This window comes from Clarias gariepinus, chromosome 21 (assembly GCF_024256425.1).
Source record: "Clarias gariepinus isolate MV-2021 ecotype Netherlands chromosome 21, CGAR_prim_01v2, whole genome shotgun sequence".
NCBI lineage: Eukaryota > Metazoa > Chordata > Actinopteri > Siluriformes > Clariidae > Clarias > Clarias gariepinus.
In genome coordinates this window covers 15,941,732-15,968,237 of record NC_071120.1, presented here as the reverse complement: position 1 = coordinate 15,968,237, position 26,506 = coordinate 15,941,732, and the positions used below count along the sequence as shown (strand labels likewise).

At 36.9% G+C, this 26,506-nt stretch overlaps 1 protein-coding gene across 1 annotated transcript; it reads right to left on the bottom strand.

Moving 5' to 3' along the window:
• Positions 1 to 34: 34 nt before the first annotated feature.
• scarb2a (scavenger receptor class B, member 2a) lies at positions 35 to 13,345 on the bottom strand. The gene is made up of 13 exons (XM_053480850.1): positions 13,034 to 13,345; positions 9,609 to 9,769; positions 9,035 to 9,182; positions 8,722 to 8,916; positions 8,255 to 8,346; positions 7,444 to 7,563; positions 7,101 to 7,279; positions 6,179 to 6,297; positions 5,739 to 5,812; positions 5,600 to 5,651; positions 5,336 to 5,488; positions 3,865 to 3,912; positions 35 to 3,495 (listed from the first exon to the last, which is right to left on the bottom strand). Exons 1-13 carry the CDS (start codon positions 13,151 to 13,153, stop codon positions 3,364 to 3,366), a joined length of 1,593 nt encoding a protein of 530 aa, XP_053336825.1. The 5' UTR covers positions 13,154 to 13,345; the 3' UTR covers positions 35 to 3,363.
• Between the last annotated feature and the right edge of the window lie 13,161 nt (positions 13,346 to 26,506).

Below are 26,506 nucleotides of genomic sequence, written 5' to 3'. Positions count from 1 at the left end.
TGTAAAAGTGAAATAAATAGCAACAGCACTGATAAAGAGTCATTTTGCAATAAATGCAACTTTATTTTTTGCAAAGAACACTAAAAATGTTTATAAAAAGTATTGCAGAAACATTTGTGCAGTGTAAATTTTCAAAAGTAAAATTGGAATTTTATTTTCAAATAAATGTTGCACTGAACATGAGGTGGGGATTGTCTTTTTCAGCAGCAAGTAACGTGAAATGATCAAAATCATCCTTCATCACATGGGAATGGTGAACTGAAATGCAGGTGATGGAAAAACACTGACTTTGCTACACCATTTTTAGTAAATTCCTAAAACTCAATAAACAAGGAAGTAATGGCACTAAACTTTCCTAAAGGAGGGCGTCATTCATCTTAGGGACAAAAATTAAAGGGTCAATTCTCCAGTGCCCACCGTGGCAAAACGGCAATCCCCCTTTAAACTAAACTTAAAGACACTCTGCCTTCCTATGGCACTCCACGTCGCACCAAACAGTGCTGTGGCTTCTTAAGAAACCTGTGGCATTGAGGGTCATTAGTCTTAAGACTCTAACCCCATGACAAAATACACACAAGCTTTTCTTAATCACTGCCACTTAACTTAGAAATCATATACACACTGTTAACATCTCAACCGTGGAACAATATTTAGAACCACATTATAAATCTGGGAAGAAGGAAGAAAGAAAATAGGAAGAAAAATGAGTGAGATATTAGAAAATAAGGAAGAACCAAAAGATGAATACTGTACAAATTGCAGATAGAACAGATAACTCAACGAGACGCATTAATGTTGTTTTAGATACAAAAAACTTTTTTTTTAAGCTTTACAAAAATTACTTTACACAATGTATTGCTGAGTCAATACATAATACTGAGTGTTGTCGCAGCGCTGAGAGTTGGTATAAACGCTGTAGAAATCTCTCTTAGTATTATCTCGAAAATGATTTTCTTTTGCCTTTTGCCCTTGAGTGTTGTAAATTGGCAAATTGATGGCACTACAGCTGTATCTGTGAAAGCAAACAAATGAGGGACGCCTATATCTATCAGGTTATCTTTGGTCGAGCGCACAGTCGAGTGAAGCAATGAGAAGGTTTGGGCTCAAAAGTCAGCCGAGTGTCGAAATGGCTTAGGTTGGAGAGCTTAAAAATTCAAGTCACGACAAGTGGAACAAGCCACTTTGGGGTAATGAGGACAACCGGACTCATCCATGGCTATTTTTGAGTTTATACTTTCATAAAGGCCATTGTTGGATATTGTACACTTCTGACTACAAAAGCATACCAAGAAGGCCATGTGTGTTCACCTAAATGTTCCAGTTACTCTCCTCGCACCTCCATTTGTTTACTAGCTAGAGCACCAACACTCAGTATATACGCTGATATTCTTTTCCAGTTCAGTTTTTCAATTGAAAAAAGGACAAAATTAAAACATTTTAAAAAATTGACACTAGATGCCATGAAATGATACTGAATGAACGAACCACAGTCCTTGGTGGCAACAAATCACAGAAAATATGTAGAATGTAACATGCCCAACTCTGAGCTTACACACAGATCATTCACAATTTGTTAAAGATGGTACCAAAGATATTTGGCTTCATACTGATCAGACTTTGTACATGTGCATACAAAACTGTATCTGCGTAAAGCATTTGATCATTTGTTTGAGCAGAACTGATAAGAAGGCTAGACTTGGTTTAGCACATACAAAGGGGAAAAAAAACAAAACTGAAAAACAAGAACACACAGATAAAACAGACATTTTGGGCACATCTCTGAAATGCAAATGAGGACCGCTGCACTGAATTACACAAAAAATGTGCAGGACCATATTTTAGAAAAAGTGCACTTTTTTGCCAAGTAGACCTTTTTATGGCATTTACTCAATTCTCAGATGGGTCAGGTTTAAACACCATGGACAGGTTTGAGAGGAACAAAATTAACAAGACATACAGAGTTTCAAAGTGTCAGACCCATCATCAGTCTTAAATCGCCCATTGCCTCGAAGGTGAACTGAAGTAACATGCCCACGCAATGGACAGAAACTCCTCATGACTGGTGGATTTTTTAGTTATTAGCCCTCAAAGTCATTTAGAGATAAGAGGCTGTAAACAACCCCCTGAGTAAAGTAGGTCGATCTAGTTGTGCATTCTCGTGGTTGGAGATTAGATGCCTTAAACAGAACATGAGGGCTTGACCGATGCCTTGCAGATGTTTTGACTACAGACTGGATTTAAATGAAGGCTACATCACAGAGCCCTTTCACACTGCAAACTCACACGTAAGGCAGAGAACAGGTTCAAGTCTCACTTGTGCGTTTTGTAAGCTTGCTTTCCTTTCCCTTCAGAAAAGAGTAACGAAAGCTCATTTTTCACAGCACGACTAGGAGACCCCCTGAATCAGGGAAGGCTAAAGGAGTGAGCGAAATTGACAATTCTGGCACTCTGGGGCCTGTTTATCCAGAGTATGACATTTGAACATGTTTAGAAAGGACCCTTGAAATCTAGTGACCATTATTTGGCACCGTATGATGCTTAGTGAGTGCGCTGCTCTTTAGAAATCGCCTCATAGCAGTGAGATTAACACATACGCAAGTGTCAGCATGTCTGCCGTGCTCCACATACATACAAAACCCCAGTCACGCACACAATCACACCCACGACCATGACTACGCCCGACCCTTTAGCTTTTCAAACACTCTGATAAGACAAACAACAACGTTTGCCTTATAATCTAGGAAATGTTAGGATATAACAAATAAAGAGCTTTGTTAGATGAAGTCTGACTAAACAGACTTCAATACAGTAGTGTGGCAATTAGCTTTCATCATACACTGTAAGAGCCTAGCCGATGCCTAAACACTGGTGTTCAAAATGGCTCCTGCTAGCAGCCGGAACACGTTCACGCTCTCTTTGTTCACAGGCCCGAGCTAAACAGGGCTAAACAGGAACTACAGACTGGTTGACATGCACTGTTGGCATACGGTCCCAAAAGGCGGACAGGTGTTTTCAGTTTGTTCAATATGTGTCTAGTCAACAATAGTGTCAGCGTCAGACCCGGAGGAAGTGACTAGATAAACAGCACTGTGTTTTTTCAAGGAGTACGTTTTTTTTTGTTGTGTCAAAAAATACGGCAGGTCCTAGGCCATGCTTCAACAGCAAAAAGAATGTCAGCAGGAGAGAGGCGGTATATCGAGACCACCACCTGTAGAGAGAAGTGTCGTCATGTTCGACCTTAGTGCTTCTAGGAGTTGACCTGCCTGAACACGCTGCACAGTGGACAGAATCAAAAGGTGAAAAGAGGAAAAGAGTGTCACACTAGTGGATCCCCTCAGTGGGAATGCCACGCATTGATCTTTATCAACACTTCTGGGCCTCGACTGGTGACATGGCGATGTAGGAGCCATTCTTTGCTGGCTGGTTGCTGTGAGATTCGGGTGACTCGTCTGATTTGTTGCTGACCGGAGTGTAGGCTGTATCTTCCTTCCCCGTCTGCTAGGACATACAGGAACCATACAGAAATGTTGAAAGTGTTATTAACTAAGCTGTACAGTTAAACTATGCCTAATTCGTTCATCTACAACAATATATAATAATGTAATACATCTAAGAGAAATCTCATAAAATTATATAATACAGAACTTTAAAACTATAATTTTGTGTCCTACCAAAAAAAAAGGCAAAAAAAAAACGGCAATAAACAAGATTTGCAAAAAACAACAAAAAAAAATCTTAAAAGAAATGGGTACTTAAAGTAAAATTATAACTAAATTGTAAGAAGCACCTTTTGTAATTATAGTTAAATTATGAACAGGAAAATAGTGAGCAAATGAAAGGAAAAAGGGGTAAATATTGACTTACAGCAAAAGAATGAAAAGCTTCGGTAAAATCAATACGTTTTACTTCATTCTGAACAGGAACAAAAAAAAGAGGGGGGAAGGAATGTTACTGAAAATGAAAACATGGCAGCATTATGCAAAAAACACACTTTTTGAATTGCAAAAACATCAAACCCCACAGTAGCTGACCATGGAATATTAAAACAGACCCTTTTCACTTCTGTTCAATTAATTTTTAACTTGTGAATGGATCATGGGGAGAAGGAAAATAACCGTGGGGCAAATTTATATGTATTAGTTAAAGAGAAACATGCACTGATGGTTAGCCTCATGCACTTGAATCTTCATGCAGGTGGATAGGAAGGGAAGGGCACCTTAAGAAATCATTAATATGTTATCACCTAACCATATGGATGTATACTAGGCGCTGCTGAGTGTTAGATTTTAAAACTATTGTGACACACCTTGACGCCTGCAGTCAATAAGAAACCCGCACTTCCTTAACAAGAGTCTTCTACGTTTTAGTCACATTTCCTGTGGCTTCATAACAGTGTTTGTTTATTACGGCCTTGGAAACCAAACCAAGTGAGCTACAGCCATTGGTGAATGTCTTCATAAATGAAAAACATTCATTAATTATCTGAGCCACATAGTAGTTTGTCACTGACAGTCACTGACTAGCACACTATACTGTTTACCATACAAACATATGCTGCTTATCTTATTCTTATCTATACGTTACCCTCCATGAGCGAGTCCCTCTTACGCACACTATCACACTTTTAGCCAGATGCAAAACATGGTACAAACAGTGTTTATGTTTTTATGAAATGGTAACCAAGAGAGACGCAAGTATTTGATCAAGGTTTTCCTCTCCGGGGGACATACTTTAGTGAGTTTGAAGACAATTATTAGTCTAAAGTATTAGCAAGTAGACAGATGCAACATAATTCAGACCATAGTTATTCTCATATACTAATTCGAGCCTGGTTTTGGTCATTTCTATTTGTTAATAAACCAGCAGTTCCTCTCTGTATAATGCTAATGTAGTGATTTAAATCCCATGGACAAACCAAGATGAATTAACAATACCACAAGAGCAGGATGGCACATGTAAGACCCATTAATAAATCTACTTATAAATTTTAAATTTAATGTTGACCATAGCTGTATAATGGCTCCTTAAAGAAGATGTGCTCATTTTCCAGAGATATTAATATCAAGACTGTAGAAAATGCAACACTAATAAAATAAAAACTAAAATAGATTATCTCAATAGAAGTGTCTCATGTGCCATTTTAGAAATCTAAAAACCTAGACATAAAAATCAGACTTACTCTTTAAAATGTGATATTAAGTTTTTATTTAAAAGTAGACACATTTAGAAAAAGGTTTCTTGTACTCGTCATGAAAATATATTTCATTAACAAGTTATAAAAAAACTTTTGTGTGTGTGTTTTTTTAAATGTCTTCTGGACAAAACCAAAACTAACCTTTCTTTGACGGTTCCTGCACACCAAGAAGATGAAGACGAGCAGTAATATGGCGCCCACGCCGACAATGATGACGGGAAAGTTGGACACTATTGTTATGATGAGAAGCAGAGTTTTCATTTGGGAGGCGGAGTCATCATCGATGGTTGCCGTCTAGAAAAGGAAAGGATTGGAGATTCATTGAAGGAAAATACCATAAGTAACCTGGAGGTGAATAATATGGCGGTAAAGACATGGAAAATGAAATGCTCAATAAACACCTACCTCGTTGACATACATAATAGGGAAAATGGTTTCGTTCAGGAACCGTGTTTGACTAGGGAAAATAAAAGGGATTTTCCGTGACTAAGGTTTCTGAATAGAAAAAATAGATAATACTGTGAAGTGAGTAGCTGGTACTTACGGGAAGCCAGGTATCCTCTTCATTATAATATTGAGCTGGGCTCTCTTACAGGCACGAATTGGAACCCCAGTCGTCTGTAAAAAAAAAAAAAAAAAAAAAAAAAAATCATAATAATGCATTTATAAGGGAGTAAAGTATTTTTAAATAAATCTGACAAGTTTCCTATAAAAAAAAAAAAATGACAAAAGGGTATTAGCTTTAAACACGCAACATACTGCAAATTAAACACTTTAACATAAACAGTATGTTTTAACATTAAACTATTCATCTTAACTGTCGGTATATGGAAAAACTCATCGGTTTCCCCATATAGAACTAACATTTACTGTTGTTAGTCGTAATAGGTCATAGGCTATATTAAATTACAGAAAGAGCGGTGAATAAATAAGGTAAACTAATTACTCTCAACAAAATTAACATGAGCCCAACACCCAGCTTACCGGATTTAGGTCAAGATATGTTTCGTGCTCTTCCTTATTTGGATTCATCCCATCAATGGCATCTATGTACTGCTGATCAGCTTGGTAGAAATGTGGGAATGAAACAACAATAGGGGCTCCTGTGGGGGAAAAAGGCAGAAAATAAATAATAAGAATAGAGGTTATAAAAGAATAAAAAGGTTTAAAAAATTTTAATGAACTTTCTCCCCAAGATGCATCAATTTGCTGGCAGAGAGGTTACAAGAGGGCAATGACCTGTTAAACTTAAAGCGACAAGGAACAAAATTCCACATTTTATTTGCTTAGAGTTTAACCCTGGCCGGACAAATTCAACAGCGAAGTGGGTTCTGCAACCAAAGCAAATCCACAGTTCTACTTCTCCAACAAGAGTTTCACATGAAGCATTATTTTAAACTAATCAGGACATGTGAGGTGGGGAAAAAAACTCAAGTCATCATTCAAGCAGGCACATGATAAAAGTGACCTAACCAACAGAAGCCACTGCTATCAGCACAATGACTGATTGAGGAAGCAATAAAGATAATTGCTTGCCTATGTCCCTATCAAGCTGCTATTAGACGTTGCACATGGAGAACATGGTCTTGAATTGGAGTTACTTATTAATCATTCGTGTACTGAACTCTGATTTCTGTCACAGTGCAGGAGAGAACAAACAGATAGATAGATCCGAGATGACCTAGAGCCTGTTAATGCTGGTCAGAGAAGAATAAGCAGACATGAACTTCATCCCAATTCCTTTTTGACGCAGATTTCGATGAGTGTAAAGTCCAATTTTTTTCTATATTGCTTTAGTTTTTATCCCACAGGTTTTTTTTTTTGTAATAATTCAACACACTTATAATTTTAACAACTATAATTTTAATCTACTTTCAGTCATTTCCAAAAAGTCCTTGGTCCTTACCTTCACGGCACACGCTGACTTTAAGCACTCCTTTACTCAGGCAGTCTTCAGCAGGCACGCAGAAGCCAGCGTTTGCGGGATTCTCCGATGGTGCAGCGAGGACATCAGCGGGAGGAGCGAAGCGAAATGCAGGAATCCCCTTCACCTCCGTGTCAGTCACATATCCCAGATGGATTGACCTGCATCATTTGAACACAAAGCCACATTAGCTTTTAAAAAAATGACCAAGTTCTTCCACCTGTTTTACATCTCACCCAAGCTTGTGTTTTAGTCTTTCTTTTGTGCGGTATTTAAATTATAGCAGACTATGACGGTCTGCCAGAGGTTGCCATGTGTATCGTACCTGCAGAGATCTGCAGCAAAGATGTAGAGCAACTCGTCTCTGGACAGGAAGGTGTGGAACACGCTGCCATCTGTGCCATTAATCATGTTGCTCTGGTTTGATGACCACCAGTTCATTTGTCTGCAAACGGGAATGAGAATATTTTTATTACTGAGAGGTTTAGACTATTACAGATTATTCTAATTAAATATAATATACAGTAAATAATATCAGATATGGTGCTGATGTAAATTGCTGCATGGAAATTTGAGTAGTTCGAAGAATCATGCGATTTACAGTACTGCGCTAACATCCTGAGCCACACTTCTCTGCTTCATTTTAAATTAAATTCACATAGATTAAATTAAACAAAGTAGAAACACATGTTTTACTGTGAGCGGCTGTAAAGTGCCTAAAAGAAACAAATTTACATTTACAATTTACAAATTGGTTATTTATGTAACAACCTTAGTAGCAACCTTATTTCCCTTCTTATCCTTTAGGAAGCCTGGAGAACTATTCCTCAAAATTACATTTAAAAAAGGAAGTCTGTTCCTTAGGAAGCAAAATATGAAGAAACAAGTGGCTCATAACTTTTGGACATTACTGCGTACAGTTTTTTCTTTTCTTTTTTTTTTCTTTTTTTTTCAAAAGACCTTTACTTTGAGTTGTTTTTTTTTTTTTGTTTTGTTTTTTTACTTGGCAAATGCACAATGCAAGCATCAAAAGTTCACTAAGCTAAAGTTGAGACAAGGCCACTTCAGTGGGAAAACAAATATTCATGCGTCAGCCATATAGGCCAAGGGGAATGTCAGTGCAAAGCACTGGGTACCTTATTCCATTCCAGGTGTCGATCTTGCCATAATCCATGTAGTTCTGCTCTCCAGTGTGGAAGACAAATTCACCTTCATGGGTTCCATTTTTCTAAAAAAAAAATAATAAAAATTAATTTTTAGACCTGGTAATTCGCATGCATTACAAACTGCTGCTGAAAAAGGTACTTAAACTGTATTTTACATTCATCATTATCTTATATTCAGCATTTACTTATGAGGGCGTTGACTAAACCCATACCCAGTTAAAAAATACCCAGGTCACTATTTTTTAGACATTTATCTGTAAAGACAACACTGTTAAAAATTTTAATACACTGATATCGATGCTGCTTTTATGGTAGTCAACACTTGTCGTCCTATACGGGCACTGACTTAAATTCTAAACTTCCTGTACTATCGATTTTGAACACCGATGTTTAGCGATGCTTTAATTTCACAGAAAAATCTTTTTACAAATTCGTACCTTGTACATGAGGCCAAAGTTTTCGTCCACCTCAGGCTTCAACTGGTGAAGTTTAGTCATCAGTGGATCCTTGAAACCCCAGAGAAACTCGTGCACTGTGCGGGTCATGAACAAGTTTACGCCCAAGGATTTTATAAATAAGGAGATCAGGGGACGGATTAAAAAAGAATAGGAGTTCATTTCATTCATGACGGCCTGCACAGAGAGATACAGGAGAATGTTTAGCACTGTTGCCATCAAGTCACTGTGTTAATATGTTCAATTAAGCAATATGTAATAGCCAGTTTCATTCCACCAAAAAACACAAACTTACAATGAATGGAATGTTGGGAGTGGTCAAGAGGTCCACCTCTGGGTCTCCGACAGACATTTCCCGAAGAAATACAAAAGACTTTGGATTTGTGGCAAAAACCTTCGTGCCGTTTTCCAAGTATGTGACGTTTTCTCTGGGTCTGTATTCCCTGATTGCATGATGAAAGACATTGAGTTAATTGTTTAAACTTCCTACACTGTGGCCGGCAAAAACAGAATAACTTGTTAGACAAAACATGCTATGCCAGTTCACTTTTTTTTCCTGCCACCTAATTACTTAAGTACCATAATGTGCATCCCATTAAAATGTTCCCTCTTTTTTTCCTCCACCCTTGACTTCCTTTTATTTCTGAGTCATTTCCAAATTCCGTTTGCTGTTAAATTGTGCCATGTTCTATCTACATGGCATCAGGACCAATTAAAAGTGACGGTAAATAAACAGACGTGAGCTATGTAATAGTCCTAAAAAAGAACTCTCTCTAAAAGAACATATTAATTGAGTCCCCGGACAGAAAAAAAAGCCATGAGCACTTCAAACTTGACAAAGTGCATCATGCTTTATGTGTTTATCTTACCTGTATGTATAAGGTCCTATTTGTGTGACACGAGGCTTTGCTGTGCCAGCTGAGAACTCATCAGGGTTGGTAACATTGAAGAAAAAATACTGCATGTAAACTGGAGGTGGAGGGTTTATCCAGCCAGCCAGTACTCGACTGTTCTCACCCAAGGTGATCTCCTGAAAAAATAAATATGTAAAAATGAATAATTCTGAAGGGAATTCATCAACTTGTTACCTAAAACCTGTATTCATCGACCATTTCACAATCTGCTTCCTGTTATTGACTTAACCTCACAAAAACCTGCACTAATAAATAATGGTGTGTAAAGTTCACTAGGTCTGTATGGTTTTAGGGTGATATGTGAATGAAATCAATGTGCTGTGATGAGGAAATCCGAAGGAACCGAGACAAAGCAGTCAGCCAAGCAGGGAAAAAGACAATGCCTAGTCAGCGGGCTGCTTTGTCTTAGGTCTTAAGATTAAAGAAACCTTTCTCTGTCCTGTCAGCTGAAATCCAAAACAAGGAAGCTTACTCCTGTTTTTTTTTTTCTTTTTACTTCTACTTTCAGAAATCATAGCTAACTGTCCGAGAACAGCTGTTTCAGGAAAATTTTATTCTTGGCTGTCATAATCATAGGGTTTTGTCGTCTCATGGTTATGCAACAGAAGAAAAGATCTACTGATAATCTAGCAATCTAGTATAAAAGTGAAATTATTTACAATACACAAAAAGCATTCCATATTACAAACATGTAATCCGTTGAAATGTTATTTAGTTACTAAAAATGTTTTTGACAGAATGGTCCACAATAATTTAAATGGCAATGGAAAATAAGGACTGAACATTACACACCATACACAAGTATTAGAGAACTGTAGACACTGTTGATTCATTAGAGCTGTTTAGTAATACTGTGAAACATCTCACTGTCTTACTGTTTGACTAAAAATAATAAAACAAATCCTTTTAGGAGGACTGACTAGCCTTTCTTGTGCTCTGGGCAAACTATGATGTACTTGAGAACATTTCCGTTTAATATTCACTTTTGTTATCTAAGGATATGGTTCACTTGGGTCACACAGCTCTTTACAACAAGCCTTCTGTGATTCAGCATTACTGAAAAGCTGAGCTAATCTATCTTCATGCCAATAAATGTTTTATTTAGGCTAGTTAAGTCCTGGCGAATATTTCGCATGTCAACTTCTCAGAAATAATTACACCACACCTGTTTACTTTTTACCTGAGTCATAAAAGTAGATCACCTTAAATATATATTTATCTAGTGTAGGAAGGTTATGTGTCCTTGCCAAAAAGATGCAAATTAGATAAGTAAAATGTTTTGACATGTTCCAAGCATTAACGATAACCCCTACACCCACTGGCCATGGTACCAGCCTTGGAAATAAAAAGGTCTCTAAATGTCCTTCATGAAATACTGAACATTAAGGAAAAGTGTTTTCAAAACCTTCACGTTGCTCAGTGACAAATGACTTTTTTTTTTCCCCCCTTGTACGTTGCTGTGGTTGTCCCTCCCCCAATTCTCTAAACAGCCAAGAATACTGAACAGGCTTGAAGTTACAACAAGAAAGGACATGCAAAAAGGAAAGAAAGAAAAAAAGATTAAGTATTGTTCGGAAAAGGTGTGGCTAGGAAATAAATAACATACATTTTATTTTGTTCCTTATGGATAGAAGGTAAAAATTAATTAAAGAGTTGTTTCCCACATATATTACAACTATTTAAAAATAAATTAATTAATTAAATTATCCCATAATCTGATATGGTCACATATCCTCTAAAATGTTGTGCTATACGTTTAGAGAAGACACAAAATGAATAAAAACCATGCCGGGGTTAACAGCTATACTGTACTAGATAAACAAGAAGCTATAGAAATATAATCCTACTTATTCCACGCCCAATTTGAGAAATATTCAGGTCCTTAGGGCTTAAAAAGTGGCTGAAGTTGTCCTTATGCTACGTATGATAGATGTATATAGCATATGTAAAATATTCAATACTTTAAAATGGGAAAACAAAAGAAAAAAAAATGTTAACATCTAAAAATATATTTAGTTTAGAGTCGGTTTGATTTTGTACTGACGTTACGCACAGCTAACTCACAGAAAAGTATACATTACACTGATACTGATTACAAGATCGCCAAGTTCTAAATACACGCCTGAGGGAAATTTAACTAAGATTTAACATAATATTCAGACTTTATGGTACACAGGGTGTCCCAAAAGTCTCCAACCATAGAAATTCACATTTATTAATAAAGATACATAAAATGTAGACTTTCTAATCTGTAATATTATTTTGTCAGTATCATATACATTTTCTGTCAGTATTATATTAATGAATTTTACAGTTAGGCCTTGTATAACAGATTATAGCATTTTAGCATGGATAGGATTTATAGAATGATTTCCATATGTTCTTCTTTCGTCTAATGCATTTTCAATAACCATCATTCATATATATATATATATATATATATATATATATATATATATATATATATATATACACACATATACATACACACACACACACACACACACACACAATGTGAATATATACATACACATAAGATAGCCCTAGAGAATGCATTTGAAGAAAGATGAACGTATGGAAATTATCCTATTTATACACACATACACATATATAGTGTTGCAGAATTCTAAGTATTCCTCAAGGAGAATTCCTCTCTTGCCTCCTGCCATAAGACCCCTCACCCTGTCGGAGCTCTACACCTCCCCCAACCATTAAAGCCGGTTACCGCCTCGCGTCTCTTTAAGAAAAGAGGACAAAACAGCTGCTCGGAGCTTTAAATCCTGTGCAGTGTGTAAAAACAAAAGACATTTAATTCAAAGATACAGGGAGAAAAGAAAAGCACTGCACTGCTCACGACATGCACTCGGTCTTTCTCCGCATCGTCTCCGCACCTCAGGTGGCCAGAGGTTAGGATTAACACCATATACACACACGTACACACACACCTCATTTAATCAGAGACCGGTTTAAAAATGGATGAATTGAACAAACAAATAAATAAATAAATACACGAGTCATGTACAATTAGGACACAAAATGTGACTTTCATTTAAGCAGGAGCAGGTCTAACAGAATTCACTCGCTCAAAAGACTATGTTTCTGTAACTCGACTCAGGGCAATGCAATGCGGTAACTATGAAAATATTAACACACAACTTAATTCGGATAAAAATTACAACTTTAAAACTACACCTTGTTAGCAGTGTATGTTAGCTGGTTAACGATACAGGAACTACACCCTGCTCTGCCGCTAATGCGTGCTGAATTCCACCCAATAACAGTCCGGCTACGAGATCGAAACCGTTAGATCCCAACCGTCAGATTTAACCGTTAGATTTAATCGTTATATTCGTTATATAAAAAAAACACACACACTTTACCTTTTTTATCCTCTCCTGGATCATTGTTTGGAAAACTTGAGCCACCATCAGGGCGATTCCCACTATGAGTAGATGAGCACACACAATTCCGGTCGCGTAGATGGCACAGGATCTCCTCATCTTGGCGAAATCTTTAGACCAAAATACCTAGCTGTAACAGTGTGTTGGTTCTTTAGCACCTGGAAAACAACAAACTCTCTGAGTGGAGAGGAATGTTTGTGTGTGAGAGAGTCTGATGCTATAGCTGAGACTTTTATCAGCTAAAGCTAAAGCGCAGGAGGAGGAACAACCCCCTCTCACTAACTACACCGAGGAAAGCAGTCATGCTGCTAGAGTGGGTGTGGCCATGTTCAAATAGACCTCAGAACCGATGACACACACACACACATATTTAATGGACATTTAAAGAAGCAACATCACCACCAAGTCTCAGTAATTTGTATTCAGTGGTCAAATATAGTGATAAATATTAGCTGAAATAAGTCTAACTTACTCAATAAATCAGAAGTTTTTTTTTATTATTTTAATCCATCAGTGATATTGATGGAAGTAGTATTATTTAATTACTACAACTTTATCGAAAATATGTATAACAGTTTATAAATTGAATAGCGGTACATGGGTATGGCAAGCCCGGATTGGCTAATGGGGAGGATCGGTGTTCAATCGAAAAATCGAGTTGTGCTACATACCGTATCTGCGCATGCGCAGTCCCAAAAATTTGCACTCTGTTATGTTACCATAAATCCGGTAAATTAACGTTAAGCTAGTTAGGAGCAGTGCAAACCACCGTTCATTTCTATGCATCGAACTTTTTCTTGTACTGTAGCTCTTCAGCAGCAGCAGCCTCTAGTCCAGTTTGCTGCTAACAGTAAAGAACCTGGCCCCGGAACGTTACCAAGCACCAGTCATGAGCCCAACACAGTAGAATGGGCAGGTAGCATTGTCATTGAGTGAATATAAGAATTTGAATAATTAATATAAATATTATTGAATATTACACCTGCTCAATGAAAACCGCCCTGAGATAATTGATGACATCAGATGATTCACTACATTAATAAATCCGACTTAGCTTGATCAGGAAGCTAAAAAGGGGAAATTTGTGGTGAGAAATATGACCATTTTTAAAATTCCATTTAGTGTCAAACGCAGAGCCAGAATCAGTTGTATCATGCAAGAGACTGATGCTCTCAATGTGGAAAACACTGGTAAGCTGTTGTACCACAGTCTGTGAATAAGCAAACATGATGGCATTAGTTAAAATATAACAACATTCTATGCTCAAGTGTTCCTAGTGACCTATTATGTTTTTATTAAAAGATAGTAAATATAAAAAGCCTACGATTGAAAGGGAATAAAAGTCATATGAAAGCCTGCATGTTTTGCCATTTGAAATATTTAATTTGCTTTATTTTAATTAAATTTAAAGATGCTTTCCACATATGTTAAAGCTTACAGAATGCTTTTTACTGTGATTAAACTGTGATTATACTGTGATTTTTACAGGTGCTCTCGAGTTTAGGGATACAAAAGGAAGTGTGAAAGGGAGAGTAGAGTCTACTCAGGGACAGATAACAGAGGCAGCAACTCAGCAGCAGAACCCAGAACCACAGGCTAGGAACAAGGCAGATGAAGATGATTCTGTTGATAGTTTTGATTACTTTGCTCGACCTCAGTCACAGGATATAGATTATAGATACATTTTTTTCTTATCATCCTCAACAAACTCCAAATGTTCCTATACCAAAGGTTTTCAACTTTATACATATAGCTTAATATATATATATTTGTATTTATTTGATAGTTTGGATATTTATGAGCACTAATTATTACAGAAAATAGATTCTGATACTGTTAAACATTACATTGTCTAAGGCTTGAAACTCCAGGGCTGAAAGGGAGTCCCACTCCGGCCCTGGGTATGTGTGTGTGTGTATGTGTTTGTGATAGACCGTTATGTCCAATCCCTGCTCCGCTACCTTGCCTCGTCTTGTCTACTTGGTGTTTACCGGCTTTTGGCATTTACCGTGATGCATGAATAATTATCACGTCACATTACGAGTGACGCGTTTGTTCAAAGAAATCGCACTTTGATTGGTTGACGTTTTCCCGGACCACCGCGATAACCCAACCCCCGAGAAATATGATTGGTCAGAGGCGCAAGAGCGCGATGCAGAATTTGATCGACTGATTTCGGGGCGGGACTTATTTAAAGGAAGACCACGCGCGTTGCACATCGCCCGTTCTTGTGTCATGCGGGTAGCAGCGGCTGCAGAAAAAGGAAAAGCAGAGTATTGAAAACGGGGCTGTAAATGTGCACATTCCTTTCCCTGATATGCATTAATCTTTAATTTTGTTGTGACAGCTGTAACCTTTAAACATATGCATTTTATAAAGCAATATAAAGATATTTCAAAAGATCATTCTTCCACAGAGTATATAAATGAATTAATTACGTTTGAATAGAAGCAGCTTTTTAAGTGGTTGACGTGATATTGTGCATAGTTTACTTTAAAGCGTGCTGTTTATTACTCTTACAATGTAGTTTGCATAAACACGCACTCACCATCCAATTCATTAGGAACTCCTGTATTGCTGAACATTCATGCAGATATCTAATCAGCCAATCATCTGGCAACAGAGCAATAAAGTAAAATGAAATCATGCAAATACATTTAGATCATATCGAACATAGGATAAATGAAAAAGTGTAATTTTGATCATTTTAACTTTGGAGTGAGGCGGCATGGTGGATTAGTGTTTAGCACTGTTGCCTTGCACCTCCAGGTCCCAGTTTCAATACCTGGCTTGAGGTCTGTGGGCATGGAGTTTGCATATTCTCCCTGTGCTTGGTGGGTTTCCTCCAGGTGCTCCAGTTTCCTCCCAAAGACACGCAAATTAGGCTAATTGGCGGTCCCAAATTACAGGGAGTATAGAGTATTTCCTAAGTCACCTGGGATAGACTCTAGGCCTCCTGCAACCCTGTACACAGGATAAAGCAGTATAGACAATAAGTAATTGGGTGGATTTATATGAGCATATTCAAATCATATTGCACAGAAAATCATTGTTCACATTTTATGGACATGCCAAAGTTCACTCACTGGATTTTGATGACAGAAGGGATAGTCTGAATATTTCAGAAACTGCAGATGTCTTGGGGGAATAACAGACACAATTCTTTCGAGTTTAAACGAATGGTGTAAAAAAATAAAGAGAGAGAGAGAGAGAGAGAGAGAGAGAGAGACCCTGAATGAGTTACCAATGCATTGCAAGGTGCAAGCACACAGTCACTCACACACAATTGAGAAACACCAATAGCCCTACAACTCTTATTGTTTGACTGGGGGATACCATAGAGCTTAGAGGAACCCCACAAAGCACAGGGAGAACATGCAATCTCCACAGATACAGACTGGAGGCAAGATTTAAACCCCCAACCCTGCAGACACAAGGTAACAGTGCTAACTACTAAGCCACTGCACTCCCGAGTGTATACAAAAGTATCTTGAACAGATTATTTAAATGTGACATAATTTGAACTAGGAAATATTTCTTATCACTATTTATTTTAGCAGTATTGTTTACAGTTACAACATCCTTAGCTGAAACACCATCCGTCTTTAGTAATTTTTTTTTATCATGGGCAGGATCACAGTGGATCCAGAGCCTATTTTGGGAACGTTGGGCGCAAGGTGGGACACACCCTGAATGCCGGTCCATCACAGAAATATCCTTAACAAACTTTAGTTTAAACATACTTATGTTTATTAGTCATTTTACGTACAGGAACAAACCAGAGAGTAAATGCCATGAGAAAAGTCTGCTAAGTGGTTATCAGATAAATATAGCCTCAGGTTATCCTGCACTTCCGTCATTTTCTTTTACAGTCTTGTGGGGGAAATGTCTCTCATATGTTTTGACAGTTGCTAAAGCTGAATCAACAAAGCCCACTAGCAGCTGTTAGACTGTTACTAATACAAAATTGTGTTTACTCCCACAGTGATGCGGTGTAGTTTGAGCGGCATGGTGAAAAGTCAATCAAGTTTACAGCCTGTCGAAATTATCTAAGACTTTAGCCTATTATTATAACCCAAACCTTATTCACACAATGAGTGGGACTTTAATACATTATACATTTGCATTATACAATTTGCATTTTAAAATGTGTTTTTTTTGTGTGTGGGTGTTTTTTTAAAATAAAGAAAAAATTATAATGATCACAATAACAATGACTGGAATTCATAATGGAGTCTCTAAATATAATCAAGATTGTGTATAAATCTCTGGGGGTTATACAAACCCAGAAAGAAATGAGGGACAAACATCTGTGCAAACAAGAGAAATGAAAACAGACCACAATGAAAGATCATCAGTGGGGATTTCACATAATTACTAACCTAAATAGTTCCAGGTACATTACAGGTTTTGAGACGTACACATGTAGATACTGCAGGGAAAAAAAAAAGTTTCCAACGAAAGGGGTATTTAGAATGTTAGCTTTTTCACTATAGAAAGCAGTTACTTTTATTGTGAACTCGCAAGACCTTCAGAACTAGTGAAGAATATCCAGGGTCTTTTTGATGTAATTTAGTTATCGACATCAAAGTCACAAATCATTATAATCTAGCTGATTGTATTTATTTTTCATTCATTGTAATTATAAGCATATTTAATTTTTTTTAAATAAAATTATTTATTTAATTTTTAGAAAATAAAGTTTATTCTGCATATTTCAAAAACTGGTGTATGTAAGCTTGGACCTTATGTGTACTCTTGGTAGAAATTCCTGAATAAAATGCACAGTGACAGAAATATATAGACAAAATATAAAAGGAACCATTTACACAAGGTTTACATAGCAGAAATGTGTGATTTATTTGACATTTTAAATTATTTCTGGCTACAAAACAAACTGAGCATTTTTCTCTAAATGGAACCTTTTCTCAAAGATTTAGTACCTTTAAGGTGTCTCCCAAAGGGAAATCCCAAAGAACATTTACTATAAAGTAAACCTTTTGATATTATTCCAAGACTGTAGGGCATTTTAATGAGTACTATTTTTGCAAATATATACATACATATATTTATTTTTTATTTGACATGTCCCTACTTGGGGAAAATATTTGTCATTATCATATTAATTGATTTTTTTTCAGATAAGTTTCTATTACTATCCAATAGCCACTTTTTGTTTTAAGCTCAGGATGAAAACTCATTATCGTGCATTTTGTTTCCTGAAATACTTACCCGCAGTAATCTCTTCAGTAGTCTGGTGAATGCCTACCTTGTTTGTTTTCCAATAATATAAGTTCTCACACAAGTTGTTCTTTTTTTGTCTCACAATCGTTCCCAAGGGACTGTCATACCTTTTTTCTTTTTTGTCTGCTCACATACATGACAAAATCAAACATGCAAATGCTTAGTACATCCTCTTTCCAGGTCAAAGAATGGTCGAAGAATCCATGTCCTTTGCACGCTAGTCTATAATTACATCCTACTGCTTCCTTTGCTTCTTGATAATAAACTATTTCTTCTGCTCATTTTTCAATATTTATTTTTTTACAATTTGTAAAATATATGAGAACACATTGCTGATAAAGATAATATATTTTTTTTCGACTGCCATTGTAAAACAGCAGGGACATGTCTGGACTCCACTGGAAGGAAGACACATGAGGACAGTCTGCTGATTAATAGGGCTATCATTTATTTTCATCCCTATGAATTAGTAAATTAAATATGCCTTAAATAAAAAGCACATGATTGAACTCTACTTAGAAATATTACTAATAACAAGGCCCCTACAAAATTCAGTAGTTTGTTTTGAAAATAAGCCAAAGTGTGAAAGAAAGCCTGCAATGATCCTAACCTTTATAGACGGATGTAGTCAAACTGGTCTGACTACAAACAAAGCCTTACATTGAATGGAAATTTATTCCGCTTTGACAGAGCACTTGTTTAAAAATATACTATGATCCATAGATGTTCTTTAAATCTGTAGTGTAACACTATATCAATCTGCAGTAATTATTCTATTTTACTAAACCAGCATAGATAAACATCATTGAGATATGATTTCAGGTTTAAGATCAATCATTATATCATTTTGAGTATTTATTAATCTTAATCCTGGGACTTAAGACAAGAATACACCAGTCCATTGAGAAACACCATTCACACCTACATTAGCAAACTGATTCACAGCTATGGGTTAGCATCGAATCCAACTAGACATCTTTTTGGGTGGTGGGAGGAATATCTTCTAATGGCAAACCTACAATTAAAGACAATTACTGTTCTGCTGATGTCATCATCTGGTGTGACCCAGGTTGGGCAAGCAGCATGTTACGTTACTATTAGTCAGCTTCAAATGGATTTATTTTCTCACAAAGTTTTACTATTGCAACTACTGATTTCGTTGCTGTCCCATGAGTTTCACGTAGCCCTATGCTGTGCAATCCTATTGGTGGCTTTTATGTGACATATAGCAGCGTTCTCTAATATTTTAATTTACCAATACTGCCTGTACTGTCATTAGATGGCTTTGGTTGCAAAGTGACATGATCTGACCTCACAATTAATTATTTCTTTTTTATTGTGTGATATTTTGGGTGCAACAGCAAAATCTGCATAGTCTTACAGTGTAAATCCATGACATCACAACCATGAGGAACACATGCACCAAAAAAAAAATCCAGTTTCTGCACATAAATCTTAATTTTAAGTATACCATACACTAAGGTAGGTAATGAGTCAGTTGTGCAACTACATCTTGAACAATTCCGTCTACTAATGCGGTTTGATAACACTATAATAATTCACATTTTGATGAGTGCTCTGCAACACATACTGTACTGTATACACCTTCACAAACAATGTCAGTTCTTTGATCCTTCCACATATTCTACAGATCTACATCACACCTGCCGCCAAGGCATGGAGGAATTCAGGGTCTAAGAATGCAACTGTGCACAACCTGGTATGGCTTATTTATTCCACTTTCCTATGGAAATCTGACATTCCAATTGATGGTTAAGACTGATATCCAGGTATTAGAGCCCAGCACAGAGAGCCTAATCTTTTCACCAGAAGAGATTAATTGAGGGGTCAAGGCATTATGGCTAGTGGGAAACTGATGAATTTATGTGCCTGAGATTTTGCATCAAACTGTTCAATGAGATCAAGTGCCAAAAGAGGAACAACATTGCAGAGGAAACTGAAAACCAAATGACGTTCAGTCTTGTTGATAGTGCTAATAGTAAACACAATGTACTACCTAACATTGTTAACCTAACGTACTAACACTATGTAGTACCTTTCCATTTGACAAATGATTTTTTTTACTCTATAAATGTACATCCTTTCAAATTTCTAAGAGTTTCCTTTCACCGAAGCTAAATGAATGTAAGACGTCCTTGGTTTGACCTGAGGTGTGGTGGACTTCCTAGAACCTCAGGCTTACGTTACTTTACAGTGAAACATACACAGGGAGCTGCCTTTTCGAATAAACATAAAAACAAAGTTCTTGTCCTTGCTTCCAGCTTAATATTTCACTCCATTGTTCTAGTATCATTTCTGACAGTGTAATTTCTCCCGAGAGAAATTTGGGTTATCCTGTTGGACATTCTTGTGGGCCAGTGTTCCCATCATTCTAAAAATGCTAACCGAATTTGCATCACAACTTCATCAAAGGTTGTCCTTGGAGATATCTTCAAGGTTGTTATCAGGTCATAAACACAACCAACATTCTATTACTGGCAATTATCAAATACATAGATACAGTAAGATGGCTTGCCAGACTGTTGTCCAAAAAGCTACATGGTGTGCCAACCAAGTTTATGTTTTAAAAGTAATTTAATATTTTGTCTGAATGCCATTAATCTGCTGTGTAAATGTGAAATATTTATTAGCAATTGCTTTCAGATGAAGAAAAAAAAAGGTAGTTTCTATTAAAGCAAATTTCACAATTGCTTCAGTATTAGACAGTGTGGCCATGCTGTCACGTTTTTTATAGAAAAACACACATAAAGATAAAAAAACAAAAATAATAAGACAAAAAACAATAGTTGGCATAAGTTGTGCAGTAGGACAAAGTGTCTTTGGGGACCGCTTAACAAACTTTCACTTGGATCAAAGGGAATTTGGCAAAACAAGTGAACATTCTAAAAGGAAATATTTGGCCATTACACACATCCTTAAGTTGTTTTCACATCTGATCTTACCCAACACAGGGTGTAAAACATGTATGTGATTAAGTAACTGAGCACATTTACAAAGCTTATACTACAGCGCTGTTTATTCATTTCCCTTAACACTATATCCTGACTGTAATTCAAATATGAAATTTATACAACAGGCGTTTATGTACTGTAAAACTGGGATTTGTGAGGAAATTCAGGCTAACTCATTGACCTTTACAGAAGACTTCAAGCACAGATTAGGGATAAGACTCTTAGACGCAATAAAACATTTAAATAGTACAAATATTCAGCGAGTTGAACGTCTGGTCGTTGAAAATCTATAGATAGAAATATGTCTATTGACGAACACTACCTGCACAATACAGGAACTCTGCTGGGAGTTATTGCCACATCCCCCGTAGTCGTAACATCATTTCAAGAGTTTACACTTGTTTGGGAAATAAAAAAAAATCCTTGAAGGCCAGCGTTTAAAATGTAAAGCAGGTGGTCCGAATATGACTGAGGATTAAGTAAACTTTCTACCCTAAGTGCCCAAACACTACTGAAACACTGAGATATGTGCATTGTTGTGGCAGCTAATCCACAGGACCATGTATGTTGGATGATTTACACAGTCTACTGACAAACAGATTAATAACGTGTAGTGATAAGGATTTTTGTAAGAAGAAGTTTTGTTTTTTACCCAGTTATAGATTGCCTCTTCAGGATCAGCATGTTTTCACACTTAATATCTTTTCCACCAGGGAAAAATCTTAAGGATAGAGGATTTCCTGGTTTCTCTCTAACATAATAAATTGCGTTTCTTCTTTTTTTGTCCTCTTAACTTTCAGACAGAGAGGAAAAAGAGAGTCTGTTGAGGAAAGGACTGTTTATAGCTGCTATAATTTAAGCGATAACAGGAAGTAACTTGCCTTGTGGATGTTCTGCATTATTATATGTAACTTCAGGGTGTGATATTGTAGTTATAACCTGAGCAACTAAACAATGCATGTTCGTTACAGTAAGTACTGTAGTTTGGGCATAGATGTACACAAAGACAAATGCAATTAAATAAAATATTAATCTGCACATGCTAAAAAAAAATCCTGGATTTATTTAAAAACCTGCATAAACATTTTTTTAAATTCAGAGTCACTCTTTATATGCTGTGTCAGATGATCTGAAAAAATGTACCACACACCGTGACTGTTTCAGGGAGGCATTCCATCCATCTACTCTCTACACAGCAGGAAGGTTGTACCTGTCTCAGCTGTAGCTGTGGGTCCTCAGGAGAATAACCTTTAAAACGTTTAACAGTGCTGTGCATCCCTTTAATTTCCCCCAAGACTGCATCAACAGAGAAAACTCTCTTTCAGGGGAAATGTTTCCATGCATCAAGACTTTTTGCTAGCTGTGCAAACAGTTTTGCATTCAATTGCATACTGTGCACTGGTGGAAAATCTTCAGAGATTTCTGGGAATGTACCGTCTAAGAATATTTAGATTAATACCTTTCAGGATTTTGGAAAAAGTTTCCTAATAGTTGGCAAGATCATTAATTTGCCCAACAGCTAAACTGATTATAAAACCGCAAAACTGTTTATGAAAATGATATATTAAAATATATATTTTTTAAATCATTGATTCTAATTTTTTTTTATGTCAGCCATGTGACTAATGATGTAGGGTGTGCTCACATTTTATCACACACCTAGGTTCGCATATTCTGTTTCCTCACATGAACTATACTCTCCCGCGCTTAGAGCTGCAACAAAGCTACACCCTCTGCACACTCACGCAAAGACACACACGCACACATCGAACTGAAAGTCACGCCACCATGAGTTCTGACAAGTTTGTTGAAGGAGTGTGCAGAGCAAATATAGTTAATTTGTATTTACTCTCATTGCAGCACTAAGAGTTCACTAGGAGTGGACTGTACACAAGGAAAAACTTTTACTTAAGTCAAATTTGAAACAGAGTTTCTTGATAAAAAGGTTAGATTTTTATTAAACGTGATTATAAATACAAAATGAACGTACCATGCGTACAATTAAACATTATCCATAAAGTCACTGGTGTTTATGGTATTTAAAGTTGTACCAAAAAATAAATGCATTTTAATGTTTAGTGAATTTTAAAGGAGGAATCAAAGCCCTGTTTATTACTAGAAAACACTCATTAAATATTTTAAAAGCAGGTGTACTGGAAGGAAGTAAACATTTTCAAATATACATTATACTTTTGCCATATTTGTAATACTGTAGTAAACTAATCTCATTACTGAAACTATGAGGCCAGATCCAGTTCAATAAGAGGTCCATGAAGTCCAACGCTATGAGCACATGCATTTGCCAAGGTTGTATAGAAAATGATTATGAGGGCTCCCTCTGGCTCCTTATCTTCAAGAAATATGCCATGAGGTGAATGTCTTTTCTAAGTTTCTCATAGGTGTAAATGAGTACACACATTGTGTCCTGAGATCAACTAGTGCCGTTTCAGTGTGTATTCCTGCTTTATGTCCGGTGATATGATCTGACTCACCATAACCCTGACCAGGATAAAGCACATTTAAAAAAAAAAAAATTACGAAGATACAGTATAAAGCTTGAAGAATGCATTACCAACACTGTAAATTTTACAGTGCCAGGCACAGACAGACAGGGTGGAAAGCTTGCTGGGGACCCAACTTAGCGAGGCACTGAGCAACAAAGAACAGTTTGTACAGTATGGTGAGTGTCAGCTAACAAGGCTTATGAGCTAATGAAAGAAACCCAAGAAGATTTGTAGCTATAGAATCACCCCATACCAGCTGTGTGACGAACCACACCCATTTAATTCAATTTTCTGTATAGCGCTGGGCATTTTTGCAAAGCATTTTTACAGAATTTAAATAAAATGGAAATAGATTCAAAAATTGTATATAAATTATAATTATAAATATCAGATTGTCCCTAGTGAGCAAGTCGGGAGCAGTAGTGGTAAGGAAAAACCCTCTGAGATGACAACGATAATAAACTTTGACCTCAAAAGGGAACCCATAAACATTTGGGTGATATCAGACAGTATGACAGCCAATAATTCTGTGCTATATCTCTGTGCTATAACATGTTTCATGTCCAAGTTAATATAAAGTCCACACTTCCTGTCTTCCACTGTTCTGGCATAAACTGTTTGTGGGAATTTGAATCCGAAATGTTTTAGACCCAACCGATTCTTCTTTACAATCATGTAGCACAAACAGATAAGATGTATAATATCTGTGCACAGCCACTCAGAATAGTTCTCAAGTTCTTAGCATAGTATGAGATATGAGATATTGTAGTTTTAAGACACACGTCTGCATCTGTGATGAAGATTGTCATTAATGTTACTCAGAATAAACAAAGTGTTATAGGCCTGCAAATAGATCTGCTGCTTGTGAGCTCAGCACAGCTTAAGCATATGAGAGTCTTGTGATCAGGGTGTGAGGCAAACGGGATAACAGGAAAAGAAATATATTCAAAGTTCTTTCTCATGCATCCTGCACTTAAAATGCCAGGCTTCTGTTACTGCTGCTACAGTAATAAATTTGCATAAACCACTTCCCATTCCTAAGAACTGGAATTAGATAATGCTCAGCTTTTTTGGCTTCAGCATTTCACTGACATTTTCATTTTTCCATTTTAGAACTGCTTCTTATAAGTATATTCATTTTATTTCATATTTAATCCAGAAGTTAAATTGGATTTGAGAATAAAACAAGTCTTTTGTCACTTGTAATAATTTGCAAGATAACTAACAAGTGATAAATAGTTTTATACACCGATCAGCTATAACATTATGATCACCTGTCTTATATTGAGTAGGTCCTCTTTCTGCAACCAAAACAATAATGCACTGTGTGAGTGTGTGTTCATTCTGACACTAGCATCAACCTTTTCATCAATTTGATCTACACTAGCGCTTCTATCGGATCGGACTACACGTGCCAACCTTTGCTCCCCATTTGCATCAGTAAGCCTTGGTCACCCATGACCCTGTCGCCAATTCACTGGTTTTCCTTCCTTGGATCACTTTTGGTATATCCTGACTACTGCAGACCAGAAACATCCCACAAGACTTGTGGTTTTGGAGCTCTGATGTAGTCGTCTAGCCATTACAACTTGGCATTTGCCAAATTCAATAAAATCCCCACACCATTCCTTTTTTTAGCTTCCAAAACACTAAACAAAACTAAATCTTCACTTGCTAACTAATATATCCCACCAACTTCCAGGTGTCATTGGAGCTAGATATTGTAACTGTCGCTACTGTGACAAGGGCCAACTTCAAAACAAAGTGATCCAAGGAAGGGCAACTGGTGAACCCGTGACAGTGTGATAGGCACATGGGGAGTGAAGGCTGACCCTGTGTAGTCCAATTCAATAAAAGAGCTATTGTAGTTTAAAAAAAAAAAAAAAAGGTTGATGCTGGTTCTCATAGAAAGTTGTCAGAAAATACAGTGCATCACTGTTTTGGTTGCAGTGATGCACTTTGATCAGAACATTATGGCCACCTGCCTCAATATTAGGCAGGTGGTCATAATGTTATTGATGATTGGTGCATATAATTGCATATGGACAGTACGACATGTTGACCTGTTATGACCATTCCATCAGAGGGCACTTATACGCACACTTGTACGCTGATTCACACACTATGGGCAGTGTGGGAGGAAACCAGAGTACCCAAAGGAAACACACCAAGCACAGGGAGAACTCCATTTACACAGACCTGAAGTGGGAATCAAACCCAGACCCTGGGTGTGCAAGGTGCTAAACACTAAGCTACCTGCCTGGACATAATCAGTAAACATATATAATTTTCTTAACAAACATCATAATTACCTTTTTTATTTTTTTTTTATTGATTAGTTTTGCTAACTGCTTTATCCTGATAAGTGCCACAGTGGATCGATCCTGGGAGCAGCAGCTGTGAGGTGATGGGATGCCAAGCCTTTTGCAATGGCATAAGCAAAGGAAAAGGGTAAAAAAAACAACACATTTTTAATACAATTACCATTTTAAATTAATACATTTATTAATAAAATTAATGTGATTATTTACATTTTTGTTAAAGTTCTGTCTGCATGATGCGAGATCCCTTTAAATTCTTTGGCTTCTATCCCAATTCGCGTCCCAAGTTTGTTTAGTGTCCTAGTGACGAGTGCACACTTCACCAAGTAAATGTAGGACAGGTCTCGCGCTCCTCTGCTGCCACGGCAACCGCACGCGCTGAATCGGTTGCGCAGGTCAGTGTTTGCGGGT